At 48.7% G+C, this 27073-nt stretch overlaps 1 protein-coding gene across 1 annotated transcript in view; it reads left to right on the top strand.

The window, feature by feature from the left end:
* Positions 1-26644, top strand: part of klhl24a (kelch-like family member 24a) — a 35093-nt gene extending 8449 nt beyond the window's left edge. Inside the window, exons 4-7 of the mRNA XM_085990722.1 lie at positions 5636-5754; positions 13668-13856; positions 15135-15323; positions 18892-26644. Of these exons, the coding sequence (XP_085846848.1) occupies positions 5636-5754; positions 13668-13856; positions 15135-15323; positions 18892-19089 (695 nt within the window). The 3' untranslated portion in view covers positions 19090-26644. The remainder of the gene's footprint in view (positions 1-5635; positions 5755-13667; positions 13857-15134; positions 15324-18891) is intronic.
* Positions 26645-27073: the final 429 nt, after the last annotated feature.

The following is a 27073-nucleotide window of genomic DNA, read 5'->3' on the forward strand; positions in this document are numbered from 1 at the left end:
TAGGGGGTTGATAGCGGCGGGGGGGAGCCCAGCCAGAGTGGGTACGTTAGGGGGTTGGTGGTGGGGGGGGAGCCCAGCCAGAGCGGGTACGTTAGGGGGTTGGTGGGGGGGAAGCCCAGCCAGTGTAGGTACGTTAGGGGGTTGGGGGGGGAACCCAGCCAGAGCGGGTACGTTAGGGGGTTGGTGGGGGGGGAGCCCAGTGATATACCTATCAATTCCTCCAATAAAAGGCGAAGAGTTACGAAGGTGACTAAAGGTTTTTATTGACTAAATAACAGAGCCCACTCTCGTGGGTGATCCGATCCAAGCAGGAGGAATACCAGCCAGTCGCTCACCTTTATACCTGGCCTGGTGGGTGGAGCCAAGGCGGAGTCGGCAGTGGTCATCCCAGGTATAGCAGTGTGGCAAGAGGCGACCTCGTACCGTGATACAATAGTGGTCAGTGATACAGTTATAACGAACAGTGGTGAACAGTGCTAACTACTAACAGTGATACAATAGTGAACGTGGTTTACCACACCCAGCCAGAGCGGGTACGTTAGGGGGTTGGTGGGGGGGGGGGAGCCCAGCCAGTGTAGGTATGTTGGGGGGGGGAGCCCAGCCAGAGCGGGTACGTTAGTGGGTTGGTGGGGGGGGCGGAGGGAGCCCAGCCAGTGTAGTTACGTTAGGGGGTTGGTGGTGGGGGGGGAGCCCAGCCAGAGCGGGTACGTTAGGGGGTTGGTGGGGGGGGCGGAGGGAGCCCAGCCAGAGCGGGTACGTTAGGGGGTTGGTGGGGGGGGGGAGCCCAGCCAGTGTAGGTATGTTAGGGGGTTGGTGGGGGGGGGGAGCCCAGCGAGAGCGGGTACGTTAGTGGGTTGGTGGGGGGGGCGGAGGGAGCCCAGCCAGTGTAGTTACGTTAGGGGGTTGGTGGGGGGGGGGGGAGCCCAGCCAGAGCGGGTACGTTAGGGAGTTGGTGGGGGGGGCGGAGGGAGCCCAGCCAGAGCGGGTACGTTAGGGGGTTGGTGGGGGGGGGGGAGCCCAGCCAGTGTAGGTATGTTAGGGGGTTGGTGGGGGGGGGGAGCCCAGCTAGAGCGGGTACGTTAGTGGGTTGGTGGGGGGGGCGGAGGGAGCCCAGCCAGTGTAGTTATGTTAGGGGGTTGGTGGGGGGGGGGGGAGCCCAGCCAGAGCGGATACGTTAGTGGGTTGGTGCGGGGGGCGGAGGGAGCCCAGCCAGAGCGGATACGTTAGGGGGTTGGTTGGGGTGGGGAGCCCAGCCACAGCGGGTACGTTAGTGGGTTGGGGCGGGGGGGAGGGAGCCCAGCCAGAGCGGGTACGTTAGGGGGTTGGTGGGGGGGGGGGAGCCCAGCCAGAGCGGGTACGTTAGGGAGTTGGTTGGGGGGGGGAGCCCAGCCAGAGCGGGTACGTTAGTGGGTTGGGGCGGGGGGGGAGGGAGCCCAGCCAGTGTAGGTATGTTAGGGGGTTGGTGGGGGGGGGGAGCCCAGCCAGAGCGGGTACGTTAGGGGGTTGGTGGGGGTGGGGGAGCCCAGCCAGAGCGGGTACGTTAGGGGGTTGGTGAAGGGGGGGGAGGGAGCCCAGCCAGAGCGGGTACGTTAGGGGGTTGATGGGGGGGGGGGAGCCCAGCCAGAGTGGGTACGTTAGGGGGTTGGTGGGGGGGAAGCCCAGCCAGTGTAGGTACGTTAGGGGGTTGGTGGCGGGGGGGGGGAGCCCAGCCAGAGCGGGTACGTTAGGGGGTTGGTGGGGGGGGCGGAGGGAGCCCAGCCAGTGTAGTTACGTTAGGGGGTTGGTGGGGGGGGGGAGCCCAGCCAGAGCGGGTACGTTAGTGGGTTGGTGGGGGGGGGCGGAGGGAGCCCAGCCAGTGTAGTTACGTTAGGGGGTTGGTGCGGGGGGCGGAGGGAGCCCAGCCAGAGCGGGTACGTTAGGGGGTTGGTTGCGGGGGGGAGCCCAGCCAGAGCGGGTACGTTAGTGGGTTGGGGCGGGGGGGGAGGGAGCCCAGCCAGTGTAGGTATGTTAGGGGGTTGGTGGGGGGCGGGAGCCCAGCCAGAGCGGGTACGTTAGTGGGTTGGTGGGGGGGGTGGAGGGAGCCCAGCCAGTGTAGTTACGTTAGGGGGTTGGTTGGGGGGGGGGAGCCCAGCCAGAGCGGGTACGTTAGGGGGTTGGTTGGGGCGGGGGGGGAGGGAGCCCAGCCACAGCGGGTACATTAGGGGGTTGGTCGGGGGGGGGAGCCCAGCCACAGCGGGTATTTTAGTGGGGAGGGAAGGCCCAGGCAGTGTGGGTACATTGGGGGTGGGGGGGAAGAGGAGACGATCCTGGGGGAAGGCTGTGCATTGAAGATGATGATCAATTTACTCAGTGGAACATTAATGCTCCTCCTGGCCCACAAAAATAATTTTAAACCTTTTTTTTGAGTGGCCTGCAGCGATCCTTTTAAGGTTCTGTATACAGTAGGAGAGCATAGGAGTAGAAGTCCAGATTTTTGTCCCTGTGGGCCGTACCCTTGCGAGCCAGTTATCTCTGGTTGCTGCTACCAACAGTTCCTGCTGCTCTGATTTATAGTTGATCCACCAATGAGGCAACAGTGATCAGACCATCATGTTTCCAAAACTTCGGGCCCCACAGAATTTAAACAGCACACACACCAGTGAGTAAGAAATATAAGCCGCAAAATGGGGCCAGGTTGCTGGGCTTTGAGGGCTGAATTGGCAGCACTGTGGGTTCACGAGGCCTCAGGCCTCAGATTAGACATCCCGATATAATGCAGTAACATAGGAACAGGAGTAGGCCATTCGCCATTCAATTAGATCGTGGTTGAGCTGTATCTTCACTCCATTTACCCGCCTTTGCTCCATATCCCTTGATACAAAAATCTATCGATCTCAGTCCTGAAAGCTCCAATTGACCCCCATCATCCACAGCCTTGTGGAGAAGAGAATTCCAGATTTCTGCTACCCTCTGTGTGAAGAAGTGCTTCCTGATTTCCCTTCTGAATGGCCTAGCTCTAATTTTAAGATTATGTCCCCACCCCCATCAGCAGAAATAGTTTCTCTGTATCTACACTATCTAGTAACTAGCAGGCACTTGATATGTTACAGGGTTCTATGGGGGAAAAATTGGTTATTGCCCATTGTAGGGCGTTAATATCGGCCGGGCGCGAAGTTTAGCACCCGGCACTAATTATTGCCTCCGACTGCAAAATTCGCCTCTATCGTCCCTGGAGGTGATTTGAGCGCTAAATCAGGCGCTACACACCTCTCTTAAGGTGCTAACATCAGGGAGCGAGGCGCTACCTCAGAACGCTACCGAAGCTCAGGTGATGTCAGTTACCATGGAAGCCAGACAGACTGGCACCGTCCAGTTCTTAAAGGGGAGGGGCCATGTGGCCAGCCACTCCCTGCTCATTGCAGCCTTGAATCTCGGCCTGGAGAGACCTCTAAAACAATTGCGTTGGAAGCACTAATGGATCGGCCCAGGGAAAGAGCTCAGTGCTTAGGAACCTCAAAAGTACTCCTTAGGACAGTGTTAAATCTTTCCAGACGTCTCTCTTCCTCTCAACATGCATGTACCAAAAATTTTGCTGACAAGAAAAAGGAGGAAGAGCCCGCCTTTAAATAGCGCTCCCCCAGCCCCTTCCCGACTTGAAAACGTTCCCCTCTACCTGTTGTTCCTAGTGGCAGACGCTAAGGCAGAGGGCGCGACTCAATATCCGGTCCGGGGCATTGCACGCTTGCATGACGTCACGATCTGCGGGCGTAGGAGATTGTGGTGGTAGTAATTAGCGCCAGCGCAAAACGACAGGTCAATTTCACGAGCGGCACTAAAATCGCCGCACTCGGGCACTAAGTTGCTAGTTCCCCGCTAGCTCCCCTGGGAGGCGTTAATGGGAGGTGCTAACCAACTGAATTTTTCCCCCTATGTGTTTATGTGTGATTCAGGCCACTGTTTCAGAATGGATCAGTGTTCCCGGAGTCGGGAGTGGTTCTATTTCTGAAGTAACAAAGGGTTTATGATGGTTTTTTGATAGTTATCTCAATCTGATTTGCATAACTGTTTCTGAGAACGTTGTGGTAACAACATGAACTCTAGAATTTGCCTCGGAGTCCTGCTGGTATTGGCACAGGAGAGCAGCTGATCTCCTCCAAGTCAATGCCTTTATTTTTGTCTTGTTTTCATGTGTCTTTTTCCTCTTTCCTGTTCTCTGGACATTCCCACGTCATGTGCAGGCCCTGGGTCAAAGAGGGTGGGGGGAAAGGAAAGCTGCTCTCTGGGGCTGCCCTGTGTCACACACAAACCCTGGGTCAGCGGGCAGGGGGGAGGTGAAGATAGATGCACAGCTTTGAATAGCAATTGATACAACAACATTTCTGTGAAATAGCTGTGTACATAATGATCCTATATTGGTGCATTGACACTGGCACTGTTTGCAGGAACAGTCAGATTCAAATCATTCCGCAAGGTTATGAAGAAATATGAGCCTTGTATTTCTGATCTTGAATCAGATCTTGACATGATATGAATGGTACACCCTGGGCGATGGCATTTTACCTTCCACAAGCAGGAAGCAAACATTTTGGAATCAGACAGTAAACAACAAGGGTCCCGAATCCCACTTACTTGCTGCTTTGATCTCTGGACAGGAATCCCTATGGAATCGGGAGCGCCACAAAGGACATGGGAAAGGAATGATGTAGGAAACTAAAGCAGTCAGAGCAGCAGATCATGCTCATCAATTTACACTCGGGCACACAGATATTGACACACATATATCACAAAAAATAACAGAAACAGTGCCGGGAATTCAGACCCTATCTCCAGTCAGACTGAGGCCCAGGGATATAGGTAATAAAAACCTTACCACAGGCACCATGTCTGGTTAGACTTAGGCCTATGGACACACATAATAAAAACCTTAACACACGCCCCATGTCCAGTTAGTCTGAGGCCCAGGGATACATGTAATAAAATATAAAAGTGCTAAATGTTAAGCAGAATGTACCACCAGTTTTGAGTCTTCAACATTTGGATTTCCCGTCAGCCTTTCATGTATTTAGGTTTGTATCCCTCCAATAAAATGAGGGAATGTAGGGCGTGAGTTCCAAAGCCTATGTAACTCCTTGTTTTCACAGGTCAGGAGGCTGTCCTTGAGTTGTCAGCTTTTGCTCGTTTTCTAGGTTGGCGTGTGTGAAGTTCTGACGGAGTCCCCATTCTAGTCAAACCGAGGCCTGGAGAAACAGACTCCACATCGTCAGTGTATCTCAGAAAAGCAATGAAGCCTTTTGCTCAGTGTGCCGATGGTTGGTGATGGCCTTTCCCATGAAGTCTTTGCATTTTACTGATACTATAGCTCAAAAATACATTCCACTGTGGACCTCGTGGTCTTGCAACCGAACGTAATTCCTGGAAATTGTAATACTGTTTCTTATCAACTTCTTGACATCTCCCACAGGTAATAAAAGACCTAACACAGGCTTCATCTCCAGTTCAGACTGAGGCCCAGGGACACACTAATAATCTGGCATAGGCTTATCTTCAGTCAGACTAAGGCCTGAGGCTAAAGGTAGTAAAAAAATATAGCACAGGCCCTGTTTCCAGGTAGATTCAGGCCTGGTATTCAGTTTCTCTCTTTCTCTGTGTTTAACAGGTGGCAGAATCAACAGCCGTGATGTGTGGATGTACAACTCTCAGCTGAACATCTGGATGCGAGTGGCCTGTTTAAACAAAGGCAGGTGGCGCCACAAGATGGCTGTCCTTCTTGGCAAGGTAACAGGAAATTTTAAACCAACCAGAATTTTTAACTCTAACATAGCTAAACACTGAATAAAAGACCAGAAGCATTTAAAAACAAACTTGTCTTTTTTGATGAAATGAAATTTAAGTGTTAATTCAAAAGATATGATGATTCAAAAAAATGAATGTTGGAAGTGATTAATAATTAACTGAGCCTGCTTTTTTAAAAACGGCTCTGAACTAGCTCCTTTGATGGTTAAGTGGGGATGTGCACTGACTAGTGTGGTACAAATCAGCGGATTCCATGTTTGATCTTCAGCTTGTGCCTATCCCCTCCCTATCTCCATAACCTCCTCCAGTGTAACATTCCTCCGTTTCCTCCAAACTCTCTCTTCCTCTGGCTCTAGCCTCTTATGCATCCCCTCTCCCCCACTCACGGTGGTGCCTTCAGCCGCTTAGGCCCATCTTTCTGGAAATCCCTCTCTAAACGCCTCCAACTCCCTTTCCCCCAGTTAAGACTCACCTTTTTGCCAAGTTTGTGTCCACCCTAATTACCTCCTTCCTTGGCTTGCAGTCCATTTTATTCTTGAGATTCTGAGCCGATCCTGAGTACAGGTTTCAATGTTAAAGAGTCAGAACTTCGTGGGTTCAAACCCCACTCCAGAGACTTGAGCACATAATCCAGGCAGACACTTCAGGCATGTTGGAGGTGCTGTCTTTCAGATGAGACATTAAACCGAGCCCCCGTCTGCCCTCGCAGGTGAACATAAAACATCCCTTGGCACTATTTTAAAAAAGAGCAGGGGCTTTTTCCTAGTGTTCTGGTCAATATTTATCCTCAGCCAACACCACTAAACCAGATTATTGGGTCATTTATTCCATTGCTGTTTGTGGGACCTTGCTATGTGCAAATTGGCTGCAATGTTTCCCTGTATTACAACAGTGACTACATTTCAAAAGTACTTCATTGTCTGCAAACTGCAGAGGGGAACTTGGAGGTGATGGTGTTCCCATGCACCTGCTGCCCTGTCCTTCCAGGTGGTGGAGGTTGCGGGTTTGGAAGGTGCTGTCGAAGAAGCCTTGGCGAGTTGCTGCAGTGCCTCTTGTAGATAGATGGAGGAGGAGAATGGATGTTTTAGATGACATCCCTTGATTCAGCTGCGGGGTAGTAGGGGAGAAGAAATGTTTATTTTTTGGACTGGGCTATCTTGTCATTCTTGTCAGAATAAGACAAGGTCAAGCCTTTTATTAGTCCCCAATTTCTGCTGCAGTCACACAGATAAATCCATTGACCCGCTTCACCATTAGGGAGGTGCATTGAATGGAGAATCGGATCTTTGGCCAACGCTGCCTTTGAGTGCAGTTCCTCAATGTTAATATGCGATTAGGGTAGGTATTGTAGCAGGAGGTCAGGAGTTCCTATCTTGCCCTGCAGAATGGTGAGACTACATATAAATCTGATTATTTATTAGCTGGCACCAGAAAAAATAAATCGTGAAAGCTGTTGTTTTGTCATTAAAACCCAACTGGTTCACTAATGTCCTTGAGCGAAGGGATCCTGCCACCCCTACCTGGCCTGGCCGATATGTAACCCCACTCCCGCACTATCTGGGTGACTCTCTTAATACCATCTGAAGTGGCCGGGCAAGCCACTCAGTTGTAACACGATTGCTTCAAGGAGAAGCCTCAGCACCACCACCTGCCCAGGTGTGCTGCCTGCCATTCACCGCCCTCTTAAACCGAGGCAGCTGGCCCTTTCATCTCCAGTTCCTGTTGGGAAAATATGATCGGGAGAGAGGCCAAGCTGGCATCGAGGGGTTAATAGTTGAAAACGGCTGTTGTGAAGTGGCGCAGGACCCCGGAGTTGGTCACAAATCCAGCGCCCCTGCCTTTGCCACTACACCTGGTTCACTGTCGTCCCAGTTCAGTTAACCTGCAGGTTTGCCTGCTTCCCTGTGCTGGCCTCAGTTCAAAAGGCAACCTGCAGTTCTCTCAGGTTGTTGTGAGCAGGCCGCTGCAGGTACAGTAAATGAGGAGGCTGGAGATAATTAAGGTTTGACAGGAAACCTCCAATACCTGGCAACAGGCATGCCAGAGGCTCCCTGATAGGCTACTGCATCACCCAATCGCACACGCTGATCACCTGGAATATTCTGAGCCCTCCCAGTGACATTGGATCTGTAAACCTGAAACACCTAACTAGTTCAAACCGGTTACTGTGGCTTAAAAAATGATAATAGGTTTTTAACAGAACTTTCGAATACCAAGGTAACATAATAACTGTTTATACATTAGCACGCACAAATTTATCTAACCCATGCTGTACCTGCCCTGGGAGTGTTTCATGGGACAGTGTAGAGGGAGCTTTACTCTGTATCTAACCCGTGCTGTACCTGCCCTGGGAGTTTTGATAGGACGGTGTAGAGGGAGCTTTACTCTGTATCTAACCCATGCTGTACCTGCCCTGGGAGTTTTGATAGGACGGTGTAGAGGGAGCTTTACTCTGTATCTAACCCATGCTGTACCTGCCCTGGGAGTTTTGATAGGACGGTGTAGAGGGAGCTTTACTCTGTATCTAACCCATGCTGTACCTGCCCTGGGAGTGTTTGATGGCACAGTGTAGAGGGAGCTTTACTCTGTATCTAACCCATGCTGTACCTGCCGTGGGATTGTTTGATGGTACAGTGTAGAATGAGCTTTACTCTGTATCTAACCCGTGCTGTACCTGATCTGGGAGTGTTTGATGGGGCAGTGTAGAGGGAGCTTTACATCCTTTACCTTGAAAATTAGAGAAATTCAGTAAAATAAAGTGACTATTTTGTTAGCTCTTCCTGTTGAAAACCTGCTGATCTGGGAGGGCTGCCAGTGGAAGCATAGAAATTACAGCACAGGAGGAGGCCATTCAGCTCTTTAGTTGGAGCTGACTGCGCACATCCTGCTCCCTGCCCTTTCCCAATTTTTGTACTGGGACAAATACACAGATGTCACTGAGATCGAGCCACTGAGGTTGACATGTGTAGTTGTGTTTTTTTAAATTAAAATTAAAGGATATTTGAAACTTTATTGATAGTAGTCATTTGATGATGTAGCACATGGTCCTGCTGTGTGGGTTGCCATGTTAACACCCCCAATGATACTTAAACATTGTGAGGCACCTCATCTCCGCCATCTTTAATTTGAAGGAAAAGGGATCTGTGCACACCTGTTTCCAATATTTGACTGCCTTATGCACATTCCCAATGGATAAGGGTGGGACTAAGCAGATTAAAATGTAACAAGATGCTGTCCTTATCTGACAACTGTGCCATGACAGTCCAGCAAGCCAAAGTCTCAAAGGCACAAAGGAAAAATCTTTAATGTTTATTGAAGATAAGCCCGCTCCCCAACAGTACTAGAACACGAGCCCCTTCCCCAACAGTACTAGAACACCAGCCCCTTCCCCAATAGTACTAGAACACGAGCCCCTTCACCAACAGTACTAAAACACGAGCCCCTTCCCCAACAGGAAATTAGGGATAGCATAAGATCCAAGGAGAGGGCATATAAATTGGCCAGAAAAAGCGGTAATGCAGAGGATTGGGAGCAGTTTAGGATTCAACAAAGGAGGACAAAGGGATTAATTAAGAAGGGGAAAATAGAATATGAAAGTAAGCTTGCAGGGGACATAAAAACTGACTGTAAGAGCTTTTATAGATATGTGAAGAGAAAAGGATTAGCGAAATCAAGTGTAGGTCCCTTGCAGTCAGAAGCAGGGGAAGTTATAATGGGGAACAAAGAAATGGCCGACCAATTAAATGCATATTTTGGTTCTGTCTTCACAAAGGAGGACACAAATAACCTCCCAGAGATGTTGGAGAACATAGGGTCTGATGAGAGGGAGGAACTGAAAGAAATCAGTATTTGTAGGGAAATGGTGTTAGGGAAATTGACGGGATTGAAGGCCGATAAATCCCCAGGGCCTGATAATCTACATCCTAGGGTACTTAAGGAGGTGGCCCTAGAAATAGTAGATGCATTGCTGATCATCTTCCAAAATTCGCTGGAATCTGGAACTGTACCCATGGATTGGAGGGTAGCTAATGTTACCTCACTATTCAAAAAGGGTGGTAGAGAGAAAGCGGGGAATTACAGACGGGTAAGCCTGACATCGGTAGTGGGGGAAAATGCTAGAGTCCATTATAAAGGATGTAATAGCAGAGCACTTGGAAAACAGTGACAGGATCGGACAAAGTCAACATGGATTTATAAAAGGTAAATCGTGCTTGACTAATCTACTGGAATTTTTTGAGGATGTAACTGGGAAAATAGATAAGGGAGAACCAGTAGATGTGGTGTATTTGGACTTTCAAAAGGCTTTCGATAAGGTCCCGCATAAGAGATTAGCGTGTAAAGTTAAGGCGCATGGGATTGGGGGCAAGGTATTGACTTGGATAGAGAACTGGTTGGCGGACAGAAAGCAGAGAGTAGGAATTAACGGGTCTTTTTCCGAGTGGCAGGCAGTGACTAGTGGGGTACCGCAGGGATCGGTCCTTGGACCCTAGCTATTCACAATATACATTAATGATCTAGATAAGGGAACTAGATGTAATATCTCCAAGTTTGCAGATGACACAAAGCTGGGTGGGCGTGTGTGCTGCGAGGAGGATACCGAGAAACTCCAGGATGATTTGGACAGGTTGGGTGATTGGGCAGAAGCGTGGCTGATGCAATATAACGTGGATAAATGCGAGGTTATTCACTTTGGTGTCAAAAACAGAAAGGCAGACTATTATCTGAATGGCAATAGATTGGGAGAAGGGGAAGTGCAACGAGACCTGGGCGTCCTTGTGCACCAGTCGCTGAAGGTAAGCATGCAGGTGCAGCAGGTGGTGAAGAAGGCAAATGGTATGTTGGCCTTCATAGCGAAAGGGTTTGAGTACAGGAGCAAGGATGTCTTGCTGCAGTTGTACAGGGCCTTGGTGAGACCACACCTTGAGTACTGTGTGCAGTTTTGGTCGCCTTATCTAAGGAAGGATGTTCTTGCCATGGAAGGAGTTCAGCGAAGATTCACCAGGCCGATCCCTGAGATGGCAGGAATGACGTATGAGGAGAGATTGGGTCGATTGGGCTTGTACTCGCTGGAGTTTAGAAGAATGAGAGGGGATCTCATTGAAACTTATAAAATTCTGACAGGACTAGACAGACTAGATGTAGGAAGGATGTTCCCGATGGTCGGGGATGCCAAAACCGGGGGTCACCGTCTAAGGATAAGGGGTAAGCCAGTTAGGACAGAGATGAGGAGGAATTTCTTCACCCAGAGAGTGGTGAACCTGTGGAATTCTCTACCACAGAAGGTGGTTGAGGCCAAGTCTTTAAATATATTCAAGAAGGAGTTAGGTATATTTCTTAAGGCTAAAGGGATCAAGGGTATGGGGAGAAAGCAGGGACCGGGTACTGAAATTGGATGATCAGCCATGATCTCATCGAATGGCGGAACAGGCTCGAGGGGCCGAATGGCCTACTCCTGCTCCTATCTTCTATGTTTCTGTGTTACTAGAACACGAGCCCCTTCCCCAACAGTACTAGAACACGAGCCCCTTCCCCAACAGTACTAGAACACGAGCCCCTTCCCCAACAGTACTAGAACACGAGCCCCTTCCCCAACAGTACTAGAACACGAGCCCCTTCCCCAACAGTACTAGAACACGAGCTCCTTCCCCAACAGTACTAGAACACGAGACCCTTCCCCAACAGTACTGGAACACGAGCCCCTTCCCCAACAGTACTGGAACACGAGCCCCTTCCCCAACAGTCCTGGAACACGAGCCCCTTCCCCAACAGTACTAGAACACGAGACCCTTCCCCAACAGTACTAGAACACGAGCCCCTTCCCCAACAGTACTAGAACACGAGCCCCTTCCCCAACAGTACTAGAACATGAGCCCCTTCCCCAACAGTACTAGAACACGAGCTCCTTCCCCAACAGTACTAGAACACGAGACCCTTCCCCAACAGTACTGGAACACGAGCGCCTTCCCCAACAGTACTGGAACACGAGCCCCTTCCCCAACAGTCCTGGAACACGAGCCCCTTCCCCAAAAGTACTAGAACACGAGACCCTTCCCCAACAGTACTGGAACACGAGCCCCTTCCCCAACAGTACTGGAACACGAGCCCCTTCCCCAACAGTCCTGGAACACGAGCCCCTTCCCCAACAGTACTAGAACACGAGACCCTTCCCCAACAGTACTAGAACACGAGCCCCTTCCCCAACAGTACGAGAACACGAGCCCCTTCCCCAACAGTACTAGAACACGAGCCCCTTCCCCAACAGTACTAGAACACGAGCCCCTCCCAACAGTACTAGAACACGAGCCCCTTCCCCAACAGTACTAGAACACGAGCCCTTTCCCCAACAGTACTAGAACACGAACCCCTTCCCCAACAGTACTAGAACACGAGCCCCTTCCCCAACAGTACTAGAACACGAGCCCCTTGCCCAACAGTACTAGAACACGAGCCCCTTCCCCAACAGTACTGGAACACGAGCCCCTTCCCCGACAGTACTGGAACACGAGCCCCTTCCCCAACAGTACTGGAACACGAGCCCCTTCCCCAACAGTACTGGAACACGCGCCCCTTCCCCAACAGTACTAGAACACGAGCCCCTTTCCCAACAGTACTGGAACACGAGCCCCTTCCCCAACAGTACTGGAACACGAGCCCCTTCCCCAACAGTACTGGAACACGAGCCCCTTCCCCAACAGTACTAGAACACGAGCCCCTCCCAACAGTACTAGAACACGAGCTCCTTCCCCAACAGTACTAGAACACGAGCCCCTTCCCCAACAGTACTAGAACACGAGCCCCTTCCCCAACAGTACTAGAACATGAGCCCCTTCCCCAACAGTACTAGAACACGAGCTCCTTCCCCAACAGTACTAGAACACGAGACCCTTCCCCAACAGTACTAGAACACAAGCCCCTTCCCCAACAGTACTGGAACACGAGCCCCTTCCCCAACAGTACTAGAACACGAGCCCCTCCCAACAGTACTAGAACACGAGCTCCTTCCCCAACAGTACTAGAACACGAGCTCCTTCCCCAACAGTACTAGAACACGAGCCCCTTCCCCAACAGTACTAGAACACGAGCCCCTTCCCCAATAGTACTAGAACACGAGCCCCTTCCCCAACAGTACTAGAACACGAGCTCCTTCCCCAACAGTACTAGAACACGAGCCCCTTCCCCAACAGTACTAGAACATGAGCCCCTTCCCCAACAGTACTAGAACACGAGCTCCTTCCCCAACAGTACTAGAACACGAGACCCTTCCCCAACAGTACTAGAACACGAGCCCCTCCCCCAACAGTACTGGAACACGAGCCCCTTCCCCAACAGTACTAGAACACGAGCCCCTCCCAACAGTACTAGAACACGAGCTCCTTCCCCAACAATACTAGAACACGAGCCCCTTCCCCAACAGTACTAGAACACGAGCCCCTTCCCCAACAGTACTAGAACACGAGCCCCTTCCCCAACAGTACTAGAACATGAGCCCAGTTATCTGCGGTACTAGAACACACACTCCCTCTCCCTCTGTACTAGAATACGAGAGCCCTCCCCAACTGCACTTTTTGCTCACAATCTGATGCCAGGGCTTCACCTGACCGCCATTTCCCGCCCATTCACTTTAATGGGGGGAATTCAGGGCCTGGCCATTGCAGCTGTGAAAAACCTTGGCCTAATTTTCTGAGTGCATCCAACAGAAAGTGCTGTAGATTTGCTAATAACTGTAGGTTTATACCGTACAATCATTTGAAACACTTCCGATCGCGCCTGAAATGGAAATTGAGGTTTGAGGCAAAGAGCCACGGCCTGGATTCCCTCATTTTTTTCTGGTGAAAGCTACTTTGAAAAGTTCTCTGGTGACTTGAGCAGTTTTCCTTTGCTCTGCCCTGCTCCAGGTGTATGCTGTAGGAGGCTATGACGGTCAGAATCGACTGAGCAGCGTAGAATGTTACGACTCTTTCTCCAACCGCTGGGTGGAGGTTGCGCCACTCAAGGAAGCGGTCAGCTCCCCGGCTGTCGTCAGCTGTGTCAGTAAGCTCTTTGTGATTGGAGGAGGGCCTGATGACAACACATGCTCTGATAAGGTACGTATCAAACAGGGAGAGAGCCGCTCTGTGTTTAAAGGGCTGTGCATGCATGTGACTGAGCATATGCCCCTCGTGCATTGGGTGTTTGATGTATTACTATTTTATCTTTCTAATTTTTTATTTTCATGCCCAAGTCTAGACTTACACACACACATGTTTACACAGATACACACATGCAATCGCGCATGCACACACTTACACACGCACTCAGATGCGTATAGATGCGCAGTCTCACACACATACACACACTCACACATTCATACTCACCCACACATTCACACATGTGCGCACACACACACACAGTCTCACACGCAAACACACTCACAATATTTAGCAGGAGAGACAGTGATCACGGATTGACACCTCTGGCTGATTTTTCCCCTTCCAGTACCCAAGGATAATGAAGCAAATTGTAATAAGTGTACTGCTATAATCAGCTGACATCAACTGACCCAGTAAAGACCAGGGATGAATCCAGTGACCTTCTGGTCTTTGTGGCTCAGTCCTGTAATAGGTTCTATAATCGCCCCTCTATTACCCCAGTGTGGACAGGTGCTGTTTTCTCCTCCACACTCTCTTCAGTAACCTGTCACAGTCACTGGAGCTGACTTTCCGAGTTTGCGCTGTTGCCGGTGAGCCTGAGCTGCTCGCTGTACCAGCCAGGAAATCGCAGGCACACCACCCTCGCGTTTTACAGCCATTAATGCAAAGAAAATCATGAGCACTGGTAATTACCAACAGCTACAAAGGAATTCTCTGATAAGTTATTACAATGTGGAAAACGGCACCAAGCGTTGTGGTACTAAGCTTTGAAGGCCAAGAGCACCCCAGGTTTCATCCCCAGTCTCTATTGTTAGCCAATCTTAGACTGGGCGCTTCCAATGGGGTTGCTACAAGTGTCCTCAATGCCCTTAGGCTAGGAGTAGACAATCAGCCAGGGTTCCTACTCTTGATCACTATCCACTGACTCCTGCTGCAAAATGCACATATTACAAAATGAAGTGTTGCAGTATGCGGTCATACGTTTGTTACTGTACCTGTGTAAACATTAATGTGTTTGTTACAATGCCCGTGTGTGTTTTCACCTGCTTGTTACAGTATACCTATATGCATTTGCACATTTGTTACAATGTCTGTGAATGTTTTCATGTTTGTTACATACCCATATATTTATTCATGTGTCTGTTGCAATAGCTCTGTATGTATTTTCATGTTTGTTACAGTACCCATACGTGTACCTGTGTATTTATTGACTTCCCTGTTCCTCTCTGACAGGTTCAGTGTTACGACCCAACCACTAATGTTTGGCTGCTGCGAGCGTCCATTCCCATTGCTAAACGGTGCATCACCGCAGTGTCCCTGAACAACCTTATGTACGTGGCCGGGGGTCTGACCAAGTCCATCTTCTGCTACGATCCAGTCGAGGACTACTGGATGCATGTGGTGAATACCTTCAGCAGACAGGTAACCACGGCAACCCCTCCTCAGCACCGGCACTGTGAATGTGCCCACCATGTCACCTGATCTCGCTGTTCCTAAAATGGTCCAAAATAGAAAAGTACTGCTGCTCCATACAGGGTGGGATGGTCTCCGTTCTGTCCTTCTGTGCTGAATTAGCTGGTTTCAGCCTGGTGGCAGCAGGGGCAACAGAACTGGGCTCGGTGGATGGCATTTTCTGCTTTAGTGTTTGTGGTGAATCCTGGGAGCGTAAAGCAGGAAATTCGGCACCTCCTGCCTGTGATTTTCCAACTATTCCTTTTAACACTAAGAATATCAAGGGCTGAGGGTTGCAGAGTTTCCCAATATCTGCTCCCAGCATGTACCAGGAATGCTGAAACAGAAAATTGCAGCCCAAATTCCTGGGTTAGGGAGCGGAAAATCAGCCACGGCTGATTTGATCACGAGCCAGGGATCCATGCTGGAAGACGCGAACGTAAATAGAAAACAAATTTCAGATGACATGAACGCCAATCGCAAGATACAAACATGAATTTAACTGCAAGTCAATTCTTTTAATATTCTGCAGTTATTGTACATTATGTGGCACAGATAGTGCTTTGAGAATGTGACTGACAAGCTGCAGTGCATGGTTTGCAGAAAGATGTCACGGCTGTGAGGTGAGGGCAAGATCTGGCTGGGCCTCAGTCGATCAGTCTTCTCAACATTGACTGTCTAGGCTTATATCTGTGGGAAGGAGAGCCAGCAAGACTGGGTGAGAGAGGAAAAGAAAGAGAGACATGCACGGACAGAGGAAGGGACAGAGTGATGGACAGACAAACAGATGGTCAGATAGAGAGAGCCATTGAGGAATAGAAAGAAACAAAGTGCCTTCAATAACAGCTATTGAATCAGCCTGAAGAGCTGTAGTGAATTATTAATGCCTCTCCCGTCCTGTTTGTTTTGAGTTTGTTACTGAGATCATTGTGCGAGGAGGCTGCTGAAGTTGAACATCTCTGTATCTCTACTGATGTTAATCCAGCTCCCTCACACTGTCACTCAGTAACCCCTCCCCCCAGCGCCCTGTGTTGCTGACTGTATCTCTACTGATGTTAATCCAGCTCCCTCACACTGTCACTCAGTAACCCCTCCTACAGCACCCTGTGTTACTGACTGTATCTCTACTGATGTTAATCCAGCTTCCTCACACTGTCACTCAGTAACCCCTCCTACAGCACCCTGTGTTACTGACTGTATCTCTACTGGTGTTAATCCAGCTCCCTCACACTGTCACTCAGTAACCCCTCCCCCCAGCACCCTGTGTTACTGACTGTATCTCTACTGATGTTAATCCAGCTCCCTCACACTGTCACTCAGTAACCCCTCCCCCCAGCACCCTGTGTTGCTGACTGTATCTCTACTGATGTTAATCCAGCTCCCTCACACTGTCACTCAGTAACCCCTCCTACAGCACCCTGTGTTACTGACTGTATCTCTACTGATGTTAATCCAGCTTCCTCACACTGTCACTCAGTAACCCCTCCTACAGCACCCTGTGTTACTGACTGTATCTCTACTGATGTTAATCCAGCTTCCTCACACTGTCACTCAGTAACCCCTCCTACAGCACCCTGTGTTACTGACTGTATCTCTACTGATGTTAATCCAGCTCCCTCACACTGTCACTCAGTAACCCCTCCCCCCAGCACCCTGTGTTGCTGACTGTATCTCTACTGATGTTAATCCAGCTCCCTCACACTGTCACTCAGTAACCCCTCCTACAGCACCCTGTGTTACTGACTGTATCTCTACTGATGTTAATCCAGCTTCCTCACACTGTCACTCAGTAACCCCTCCCCCAGCACCCTGTGTTACTGACTGTATCTCTACTGATGTTAATCCAGCTCCCTCACACTGTCACTCAGTAACCCCTCCCCCAGCACCCTGTGTTACTGACTGTATCTCTACTGATGTTAATCCAGCTTCCTCACACTGTCACTCAGTAACCCCTCCTACAGCACCCTGTGTTACTGACTGTATCTCTACTGATGTTAATCCAGCTCCCTCGCACTGTCACTCAGTAACCCCTCCCCCCAGCACCCTGTGTTACTGACTGTATCTCTACTGATGTTAATCCAGCTCCCTCACACTGTCACTCAGTAACCCCTCCCCCCAGCACCCTGTGTTGCTGACTGTATCTCTACTGATGTTAATCCAGCTCCCTCACACTGTCACTCAGTAACCCCTCCTACAGCACCCTGTGTTACTGACTGTATCTCTACTGATGTTAATCCAGCTCCCTCACACTGTCACTCAGTAACCCCTCCCCCCAGCGCCCTGTGTTGCTGACTGTATCTCTACTGATGTTAATCCAGCTCCCTCACACTGTCACTCAGTAACCCCTCCCCCAGCACCCTGTGTTACTGACTGTGTCTCTACTGATGTTAATCCAGCTCCCTCACACTGTCACTCAGTAACCCCTCCTACAGCACCCTGTGTTACTGACTGTATCTCTACTGATGTTAATCCAGCTCCCTCACACTGTCACTCAGTAACCCCTCCCCCAGCACCCTGTGTTACTGACTGTATCAATTCAATTTTTTCAATCCAAATCGCTTTATTGGCATGATAAGGTACATCTTATGTTGCCAAAGCATCGAAAAACATTTATGGTTGAACACATAAACGCAGATCTATTCATACAGTGTATAAACAGATATATCCCTGAGTGTATAAATATACATTCGTATAATTTGTATATACTCTTTTCTTAGGTTTACTGGTTGTCCCTCTGTTTATGGCAAGCTGTAATCTCTATTGATGTTAATCCAGCTCCCTCACACTGTCACTCAGTAACCCCTCCCCTTAGCACCCTGTGTTACTGACTGTATCTCTACTGATGTTAATCCAGCTCCCTCACACTGTCACTCAGTAACCCCTCCCCCCAGCACCCTGTGTTACAGACTGTATCTCTACTGATGTTAATCCAGCTCCCTCACACTGTCACTCAGTAACCCCTCCCCCCAGCACCCTGTGTTACTGACTGTATCTCTACTGATGTTAATCCAGCTCCCTCACACTGTCACTCAGTAACCCCTCCCCCCAGCACCCTGTGTTACTGACTCTATCTCCACTGATGTTAATCCAGCTCCCTCACACTGTCACTCAGTAACCCCTCCCCCCAGCACCCTGTGTTACTGACTGTATCTCTACTGATGTTAATCCAGCTCCCTCACACTGTCACTCAGTAACCCCTCCCCCCAGCACCCTGTGTTACTGACTCTATCTCCACTGATGTTAATCCAGCTCCCTCACACTGTCACTCAGTAACCTCTCCCCCAGCACCCTGTGTTACTGACTGTGTCTCTACTGGTACTGTCTGGCTCAGGAACTCCAATGTCCAGTTGGGAGTCAGTTACCACAATGATGTCATCAGAAATTACTCTTACAGGAAGATGGAATGATAAGAACTGCTGCAAAAATCAGACTATATAACCCTGTTGACTCATTCACTGTTACCCCAGTAACAGATAATGCAGATACCAAAAGGTATAGGCTTGTTTCTGATGCAAGTTCTTTTTTCTGTGTCATGCAGGAGAGTTGTGGCATGTCTGTGTGTAACGGCAAGATCTACATCCTGGGCGGCAGAAAGGAAACCGGAGAGGCCACTGACACCATCACGTGCTACGACCCAGCCACGGGAATCATCACAGCAATGGCCGCCATGCCCAGGCCCATCTCCTACCATGGCTGTGTGACAATCCACAGATACAATGAGAAATACAGGCCCTGAGCCAGGGATCTCCAGCACCCACCCAAAGCTGAGTGGCAAAGAGACACAACCACACTATAACTTCCTGTCGAGGGACAGAGTTGACCTCTGCAGGTTCTATATTAGACAATCGTTTTACTGTAGCATACTCTTCAAAACATTGAGCCTTGTTTTTTAAATTTTTATTACAATGATAGAGTTATAGATCAACAATCTCTTTCTTGTTGTATGTTGAGCTCCCAGCGATAAGCATACCAAAGCTGTGGCATTGCAGGCAAAGTTATGCCATTTGCACATATTCCCGCATCCCTCAGATAACCATGGCTGGGTACTGGACTGCGAGTGGCGCGTTTAGTGCCACGACGTAATATCTTGTGATCCAATACCATCTGTCCTCCAGAAGGTAATTGTTTTTTAAAAAAATACAATAAAACCTTTTCCCTTTCTGACATAGCTAGAGGTTCAGAAACAAAGTCCGGGAGTGGGAAATCCAAGCGGAAACCTTCTGTTTGATTTGGTCGGTGGGGCCTTGGAATCATAGAGGCCGAAGCTCTGTCCAAGCTCAGGATTGGGGCCTTCACATCCGAGCGTCTATGTCACTTTGATGCCAATCAGTGGCTGCTATGTGGCCTCACTGCAGTAAAGTGGAGCTGTGCAGGTAGCTTCTTGTAGAAGGGCCCCTAGTTAATGTCGTCTTCTTTCACCACTTAGTCTTTATTGAGGTCTATGATGAGCAAACACTTTAACCCCTAGACATGACTCAATAGAAATCATGATATAGACTGCATGAGACCTCAGCGCTGGTTGCCTTGAGTTACGAGGAGCATCAGGACCAGAGGGCCAGGCTCAGTGAGGTGATCCCACATGTTGAGGTCAGAATGCACTCCTCCCAGTTCGTGTCTCTAGCGCTTTTTCATGTCCTCGAGCGCACTGTAACAGTCTTTGCTTCGTTGAAAACGAGTTGACCAACTTCTAGCACGTCTCTCCGACCACAGAGATGATGCACAGCGCCATTCGGACCGGGGATTGCTGCAGCTGCATTCTGGGAATGCACCAGCCTCTTCGACAAGAGTGGCAGTGGGTGGGCTTGTAATCCATCTGTGTATGAGGGTGTGCTGGCTGTCACCGAGAGCGGCTCGTATTAGTCCCCAGAGCCCGTGTCTTCTGAGTTTCATTGTCTTAATTATTGATGCCAATAGGATTTGTGCGGGCAGATTGGGGACACGTACTGTTCAGTCGATCACACTCATATACCCAATGAGTTGTCACTTTCCAGCCAGAGACCATGAGAACAGATCTAAAGTGATCGGATTAGTCAGCTCGCTGTGTAATGAGCGCTGCCGCGGTGTTGATATTTACAAAGAACGCCCCATAGGCAGTACCTCAGCTGCTTCACTTTGACCCCTGGAACCCACAGTTACACTTCTGAAAATTGGGTTGTGAGATCTAACTGGACTTTTGGCCTCGGATCATAGATCCAACAGTGGTTAAGTTCATTGAGGTTCACATGTATGGGTTATTTCCCATACAGTGTAGAGACCGTGTCGGTTATATACCGTGTATATATATATATATCCCATTGAGCGGGTTATATCCCAGTAATATATATATACAATGTGTGGTTTATATATACCATGTATATATACCCTGGCTAGATACTGTGTCAATTATTCCCCAGTAATGTGTATATAGTATGGACCATGTACAGCAGGCACCTCAAAGCACTGGAGAGGTAGCACCAACGCTGCCTCTGCAAGATCCTGCAAATCCATTGGCAGGATAGGCGCAGCAACGTCCGTGTTCTTGCTCAGGCCAACATCCCCAGCATCGAAGCTTTGACCAAGCTCGATCAGCTCCGATGGACGGGTCACATTGTCTGCATGCCCGATACGAGACTCCCAAAACAAGCGCTCTACTCGGAGCTCTGACATGGCAAGAGAGCCCCAGGTGGGCAGAGGAAAGGCTTCAAGGACACCCTCAAAGCCTCTTTGAAAAAGTGTAACATCCCCACCGACACCTGGGAATCCCTGGCCCAAGACCGCACAAAGTGGAGGAGAAGCATCCGGGAATGCGCCGAACACCTCGAGTCTCTTTGCCAGGAGCAAGCGGAAGCCAAGCACAGGCAGCACAAGAAGCGCACGCCAACCCAAGCACCCCACCCACCCGCCCCTTCAACCACCGTCTGCCCCACCTGTGACAGAGACTGTAGGTCCCGCATTGGACTCATCAGTCACCTGCAAACTCATTTTTAATGAGGAAGCAAGTCATCCTCGGTTCCGAAGGACTGCCTAAGAAGAAGAAGAAGAAGAAGAGTATATAGTATGTAACGGGACATACTAACAGGGAGAGAAAAAAAAGATTTAGAAGCTAGAAAGGAAAAGGGTTAAGTGTGGAGCTGACTGTCAACCCTTGTACATCTGATTGTGCACTTAGACCCTGCGTCACTGCACCACCCGAGTGAGCTTTAATCCTCCGCCATGTTAATGTAAGATTTTAATGTCCCTTACAGAAGAACATTCCACTGTAGCATTTACTAAACGTGTCCCTTTGCCATTCCCTTTTGCTTCTAAAGGTTTCTCCCTTTGCCTCCTGAAAGCACTAACTGCGAGTGGGGTGTGGGTATGCAGGTACCAGTAGTCCTGTGGCTTCTCACCGAAGAGACCATTCTTCATTTACCAGCTGAGAACAGTGAGTGTTGGCAGGCCATGGCTGAGTGTATTATTGCCAGGCCTGATCCAGTCTTTGGCTCACATCCACACACATTGGGGGTAGACCTTGACCTTGTGTGATGGTGTAACACAGATGATAGTGATGACATAGTTTTATTTCCACTGAGGTCAATGGAAATAAAAATGGAGAGCGATGTAAAACAGGCTGCTGATTCGCTATCACCCATTTTGCACTATCGGGCAAAGTCCAAATCTACCCAAGGTCTTTCCAGCACTTCAACATAGTGGAAGACACAATCTAAGGGTAATTTTGCAAAAATGTTTAAATGTTTAGAAGTTTCAGGAGTTTAAAGGATTAATGGACCAGTTAGCTTCACGGCATTCTGTGATCTAACGTATGGTATCTCAATCAAACCTAAATCATTTCAATTTACTCCAAATCACTCGATTATTGCATTCGATTCCTGACCCTGCATGGGAGAATTTTAAAAGAAAATTAAAATTGCAATAATGTTTAATAAAACCCTGCGCCACCGGGAACTTTAGAATTAACTGTCTGGATTTTCAGATTTGTAAAACCAGGACGACACAGGTTGAAAAGTGATTCAAGGGACTTTTGGGTTTAAAAGCTGGATGAAAATAGGTGATTGGGATGGGGTGGGTGAGAGGTGGAATAGACATTGACAGTCCTGGTTTGTGCACAGATCTTTTTTTTTTTAAATATCTTTATTTTTTTAAGCTATTTCTTCTGTTAAGTAAGATTAATTAAACATTGGGAAACAAGGATGTGCCAGAAATTTATGAAACCGGGGAAAAAGCCAACAAATCTTGGATAATCCAGTCGGACTATCCTCCCAGTCAGCCCGGAAAGCTTGCGTAGCTCGTGCACGTTCACCGCGATTGTGAAGCGTTTAAAATGTCCGCTGCCGATCGAAAACATGTACGGCAGAAACCTCGCCCAGTTAGTGTCTGTGTTTATCTGAGTGGATTACCTAGTGCCTGCATCCAGCAGGAAGTGTGTGTCCCGGCCTTCACTCCGTGACCCATCACCCTCCTGCCCCTTTCCCCAGCCCTCCAGTTCCATCAAGGAATCGCCCAGAATGCACTTTGTTGGGTCTGCTGGTAATTTCAATTTTTCCTGCTCTTCAACTGAATTAATTATTTGATGCATTTTAATATATGTAATAGTTTCATTTTTTTTCATGTTAAGTCCAAGGACTGTTTGTAAATAATATGTTTCGCTGCCTACTCCTATGTTCCAGTGTATCAGCGAGCACTGCTGGCTGAGCGAGCCAGGGTTGGAGAGCTGACATACCCCACAGTTCTTTGAGGAGATACTATTGACGGGGTGGATTCTGAGAGCTGGCCTCAGCATAAGCATTGCATTGGTGTGTAAAGGAGTGAAGCCAGAGTATGAAGGAATAGGTCACGAGGGCCAACTGGAAATGTTATTCTCGTGAGACAGCAGCCACAGTGAGCAGCCAGTCTTGCGTCAATCATGTTTTTGTTCACCAAAGAAAAATTGTCATGGGAGGAAATAATTCCTAATTAGGAATAAAATTCCCCGCTAGTTAGTGGGTGGGGTCCCTTGGTCCAGACAAGGAGCCAATCAGTGAGGTGGGTCCCTCAGCCCAGGTGAACACCCAATCAGTGGGGTGGGTCCCTCACTGCAGATGAACAGCCAATCAGTGGAGCGGGTTAGTGGCGTGCATGGGGCTGTGACAGGACACACAGGGCCAGAGAGGACAGAAATATGGAGCTGAAAGCACTATACGTTAGAGGCAGGGAAAGAAAGGGTGTGATGTTATTCATATGCCAGGGATCTGCTTTGTTTCTGAGCTCAACCAAAGATAGATAGTAGCTCATCCTAGGCTCATTGATTTAATAAGGGGCTTTCACAGCTGCTCAGAATGCCAGGATGGCCCTGCTTCCATATAGGCATTGATTTCTCTTGCTTACCAGTGAGACTCTTGGAAGTCCCATTGCAGAGCAGGCTCGAAGGGTCGAATGGCCTACTCCTGCTCCTATTTCTTACAGCCAGACAGGTGCTGAGGTGAGTGTGAAAGAGAGAAATACAGAAAAAGGGAGACGGACAGAGGGAAATTGGACAAGAAAAGGGTGACATTAATGCCACTTAGTCATCGCTCCAGCCCTTGTGACGGACACCGCTAGCTGCTTTTAATCGTGTTTATGTTCCTGGCGTAACCCAATGACTCAGATATGCAACTCACAACTGAAAATTTTACAGTGACTTGGCTCCCAGTGTTCCTCATATCTGCCAACGATGGAGGCTGAGAGCAAAGGTCAAGGTGAAAGCGAAAACTCTGCTACAGTCAAACTCTCCACAGAGTGGTGTGATAGAAAAGTATTACTGAGATCTCGCTGTGACTTCCTCATCAAGCGGCGAGATGTGGCAGAAGAGGTTTTACTCATAGACCATGAGACCAGCCGGAGTCTGACTAATAACTGCAGTTGCCTAGGACAGCTGGGACCCTGAACTGAAAGCAAATCTGCCACGGCTAACAGAGAAACCGCCCCTTGTATGAGCAGCCATACCCGTCACCAGCTCAGGATTGCATGAAATTATTAAGTATTTATACGGTTTTTTTTGTTGTAAGCTATGCCTTTATTAACAAAATCTATTTATTCTTTAAGTCCGTTCTTTAGCGTGAATGTTGCCATCTAATTGAGGTTTGCTCTGTACCAGCCATACAGGAGGAGAGGGTGTGGGGGACCTCTTCTGATCACTCACTGTCGGCTGAGTGAACTGCACATTGCTGAGTGCATTCTGTCTGGCTGATGCGTGATCCACAAGGAGAATCTGCCATCACAATAAAAACTGTATGATTGACTGTCGGTGACGCACAGCGCGGCTGGAGCTGCTAAATCCACCGACAGTCCTGCGACCAGACCCTCCCGTGCATTATCTGAAAACACAAAATTAAGATAGTGTGCGTTGCAGCAGCAGCAAACACTAGCTGCTTTTAAAGCTGTGACCCCAATCAAAGAGGTTCAGAAACATTAAAAGCTCCTGTTTATATGTTTTATTATAAAACCTGGGCCCCTTGATTAGATTCTAGCCATTATTCTATATACAAACCATCTGAACCCCTTGGTTATATTTCACCCTGTAACCAGCCCCTGCCCGCCCCCCCCCCCCCCCCCGAATATTGGTGATTTTCTACGTGGAGCGCACAGACCTTCACAGTGAGTGTAGTTGTTCGGTGGGGACCTGACCTGCTTCATGGAAGGGAAGCAGCAGTTTTGAGTTTGTATGTCAGGAGCAGTGAGTGAATGGTTTTCCGTCTGAATGACACATTTTTAATGCTGTAAGTAGCTGGCATACCTTTTTTGTAATTAAATAATTGTAAAGTGGTTGTGTTATTTTTGTAATATTTGGGTTGTCCTGGAGACAGAAAAATGCTTTACTTTTGTAATATGCTTATGTTGTACAGTGCGAGCTGGATATAAACAAACTGTATTTGAATCCAGAGTAGTGTAGCATTTTTTAAACTTGATCAGAACTATGAAATGTATAGAAAAATTGATTTAAATAATAATATACCACTACATAGAATTCTTACAGTGTGCTCTGGATGTCTGAGAGCTATGGTGGGTTGAGTTATCCAGTTGTGTGGTTTCCGCTGGCCCATCAGCTATTTGGTCCTAGGCTCTGGAATGCCTTCCCTAAACCTCTCCGCCTCGCTCTCCTCCTTTAAGACGCAACTTAAAACCTATCTCTTTGACCAAGCTATTGGTCACCAATCCTAATGTCTCCTCCTTCGGCTCGGTGTCAATTTTTTGTTTGATTACGCTCCTGTGAAGCGCCTTGGGACGTTTTACTATAGGTGCTATATAAATGCAAGTTGTTGTTGTCTTTGGGCATCGGTGATGCCAGAGAGCAGGTCTTGAGGCACTTTTAGCAGGCTGCTGGTCACTGGGGACAGTGCACACTGTGGAAGTTCTTGTATGGAATGCAGTGACAATGGTTGATGTTCAGTTTAAAATATTACTTTAAAACAAAATCTGCAGTTCAAAATTATGAGGGGTTTTGAAAGAGCAAATAAGGAGAAACCGTTTCCACTGGCAGGAGGGTCGATAACCAGAGGACACAGGTTTAAGATAATTGGCAAAAGAGATGAGAAGAAGTTTTTTTAACACAGCGAGTTGTGATCTGGAATGCATTGCCTGAAAGGGTGGTAGAGGCAGATTCAATAACTTTCAAAAGGGAATTGGATATATATTCAAAGGGCACGGTGGTCCGAATGGCCTCCTTCTGTGCTGTATGATTCCCTGTGTTGTAGTGAGTGAAAACCAAGAGTTTCCTGATGGAGAGAGAATGACAGTGGTCGAGTCAACCCTGGGAAGCTCTTGAATGCCTCCAGGCAGAACACTGCCTGCCGAGCCCGAGCCAACTTGGCCGGGCTATCCTGTAGTGCGAGAGACCTAACTGGGGGGAAGAAAGAAAGCAAATTGGAAAGGGAAAGAGAAAGTGGAAAAAGGATTGTAATATTCAAATATTTGGCACAAGAATTCACAGATTTGTACCCCTTTCCATCAATGTTTCTCTAGTCTTTCTCTCTTGCCCAGAAATGGTTGCCACAAGCTGGATTTTTCAACCCACTTAAAATGTATTTATTGTGGGGGGGCTTTCTTTCTTGAGTTGGTTGTTGTGGGAGAGTCTTTCTCTTAACCCAGAGGAAGGTGTGTTGGTTGGAGGGCTGCACTGAATGATTCACCCATTCACCAAACGGCAGCCCTCCGCCAAGTGTTGAGAGATGACAGTACCCGCTGTGATTGGCAGCACATCTCTATGTGTAATAACACTGCTTGTTAATGTAACTTGACGTTTTATTGTGTGCATGTGATGTAGGTTAGTGACTTAATAAAGATCCTGTTCTCATAGAGCTGTTTGTTGCACTTCCTACATTTGTGTGAGTGTGAGTACTGTATCATACAATGTGTGCATTTCTCTAACTATTTGGTCCCTTCCCCTCCTTTTCAGCAGCTGTTGACTCAGACTGGGGTTTGGTTCCACAGGTGCTCCAGTAGCTCAACCATGGAATGTGTAGAGGAAGCTTTACGCTGTATCTAACCTGTGCTGTACCTGCCCTGGGAGTGTTTGATGGGACAGTGTAGAGGAAGCTTTACTCTGTATCTAACTCATGCTGCACCTGACCTGGGAGTGTTTGATGGGACAGTGTAGAGGGAGCTTTACTCTGTATCTAACCTGTGCTGCACCTGACCTGGGAGTGTTTGATGGGACAGTGTAGAGGAAGCTTTACTCTGTATCTAACCTGTGCTGCACCTGACCTGGGAGTGTTTGATGGGACAGT

The sequence above is a fragment of the Somniosus microcephalus genome, chromosome 6, assembly GCF_052327205.1.
Source record: "Somniosus microcephalus isolate GS21.2 chromosome 6, FLI_Smic_1.0, whole genome shotgun sequence".
Lineage (NCBI taxonomy): Eukaryota > Metazoa > Chordata > Chondrichthyes > Squaliformes > Somniosidae > Somniosus > Somniosus microcephalus.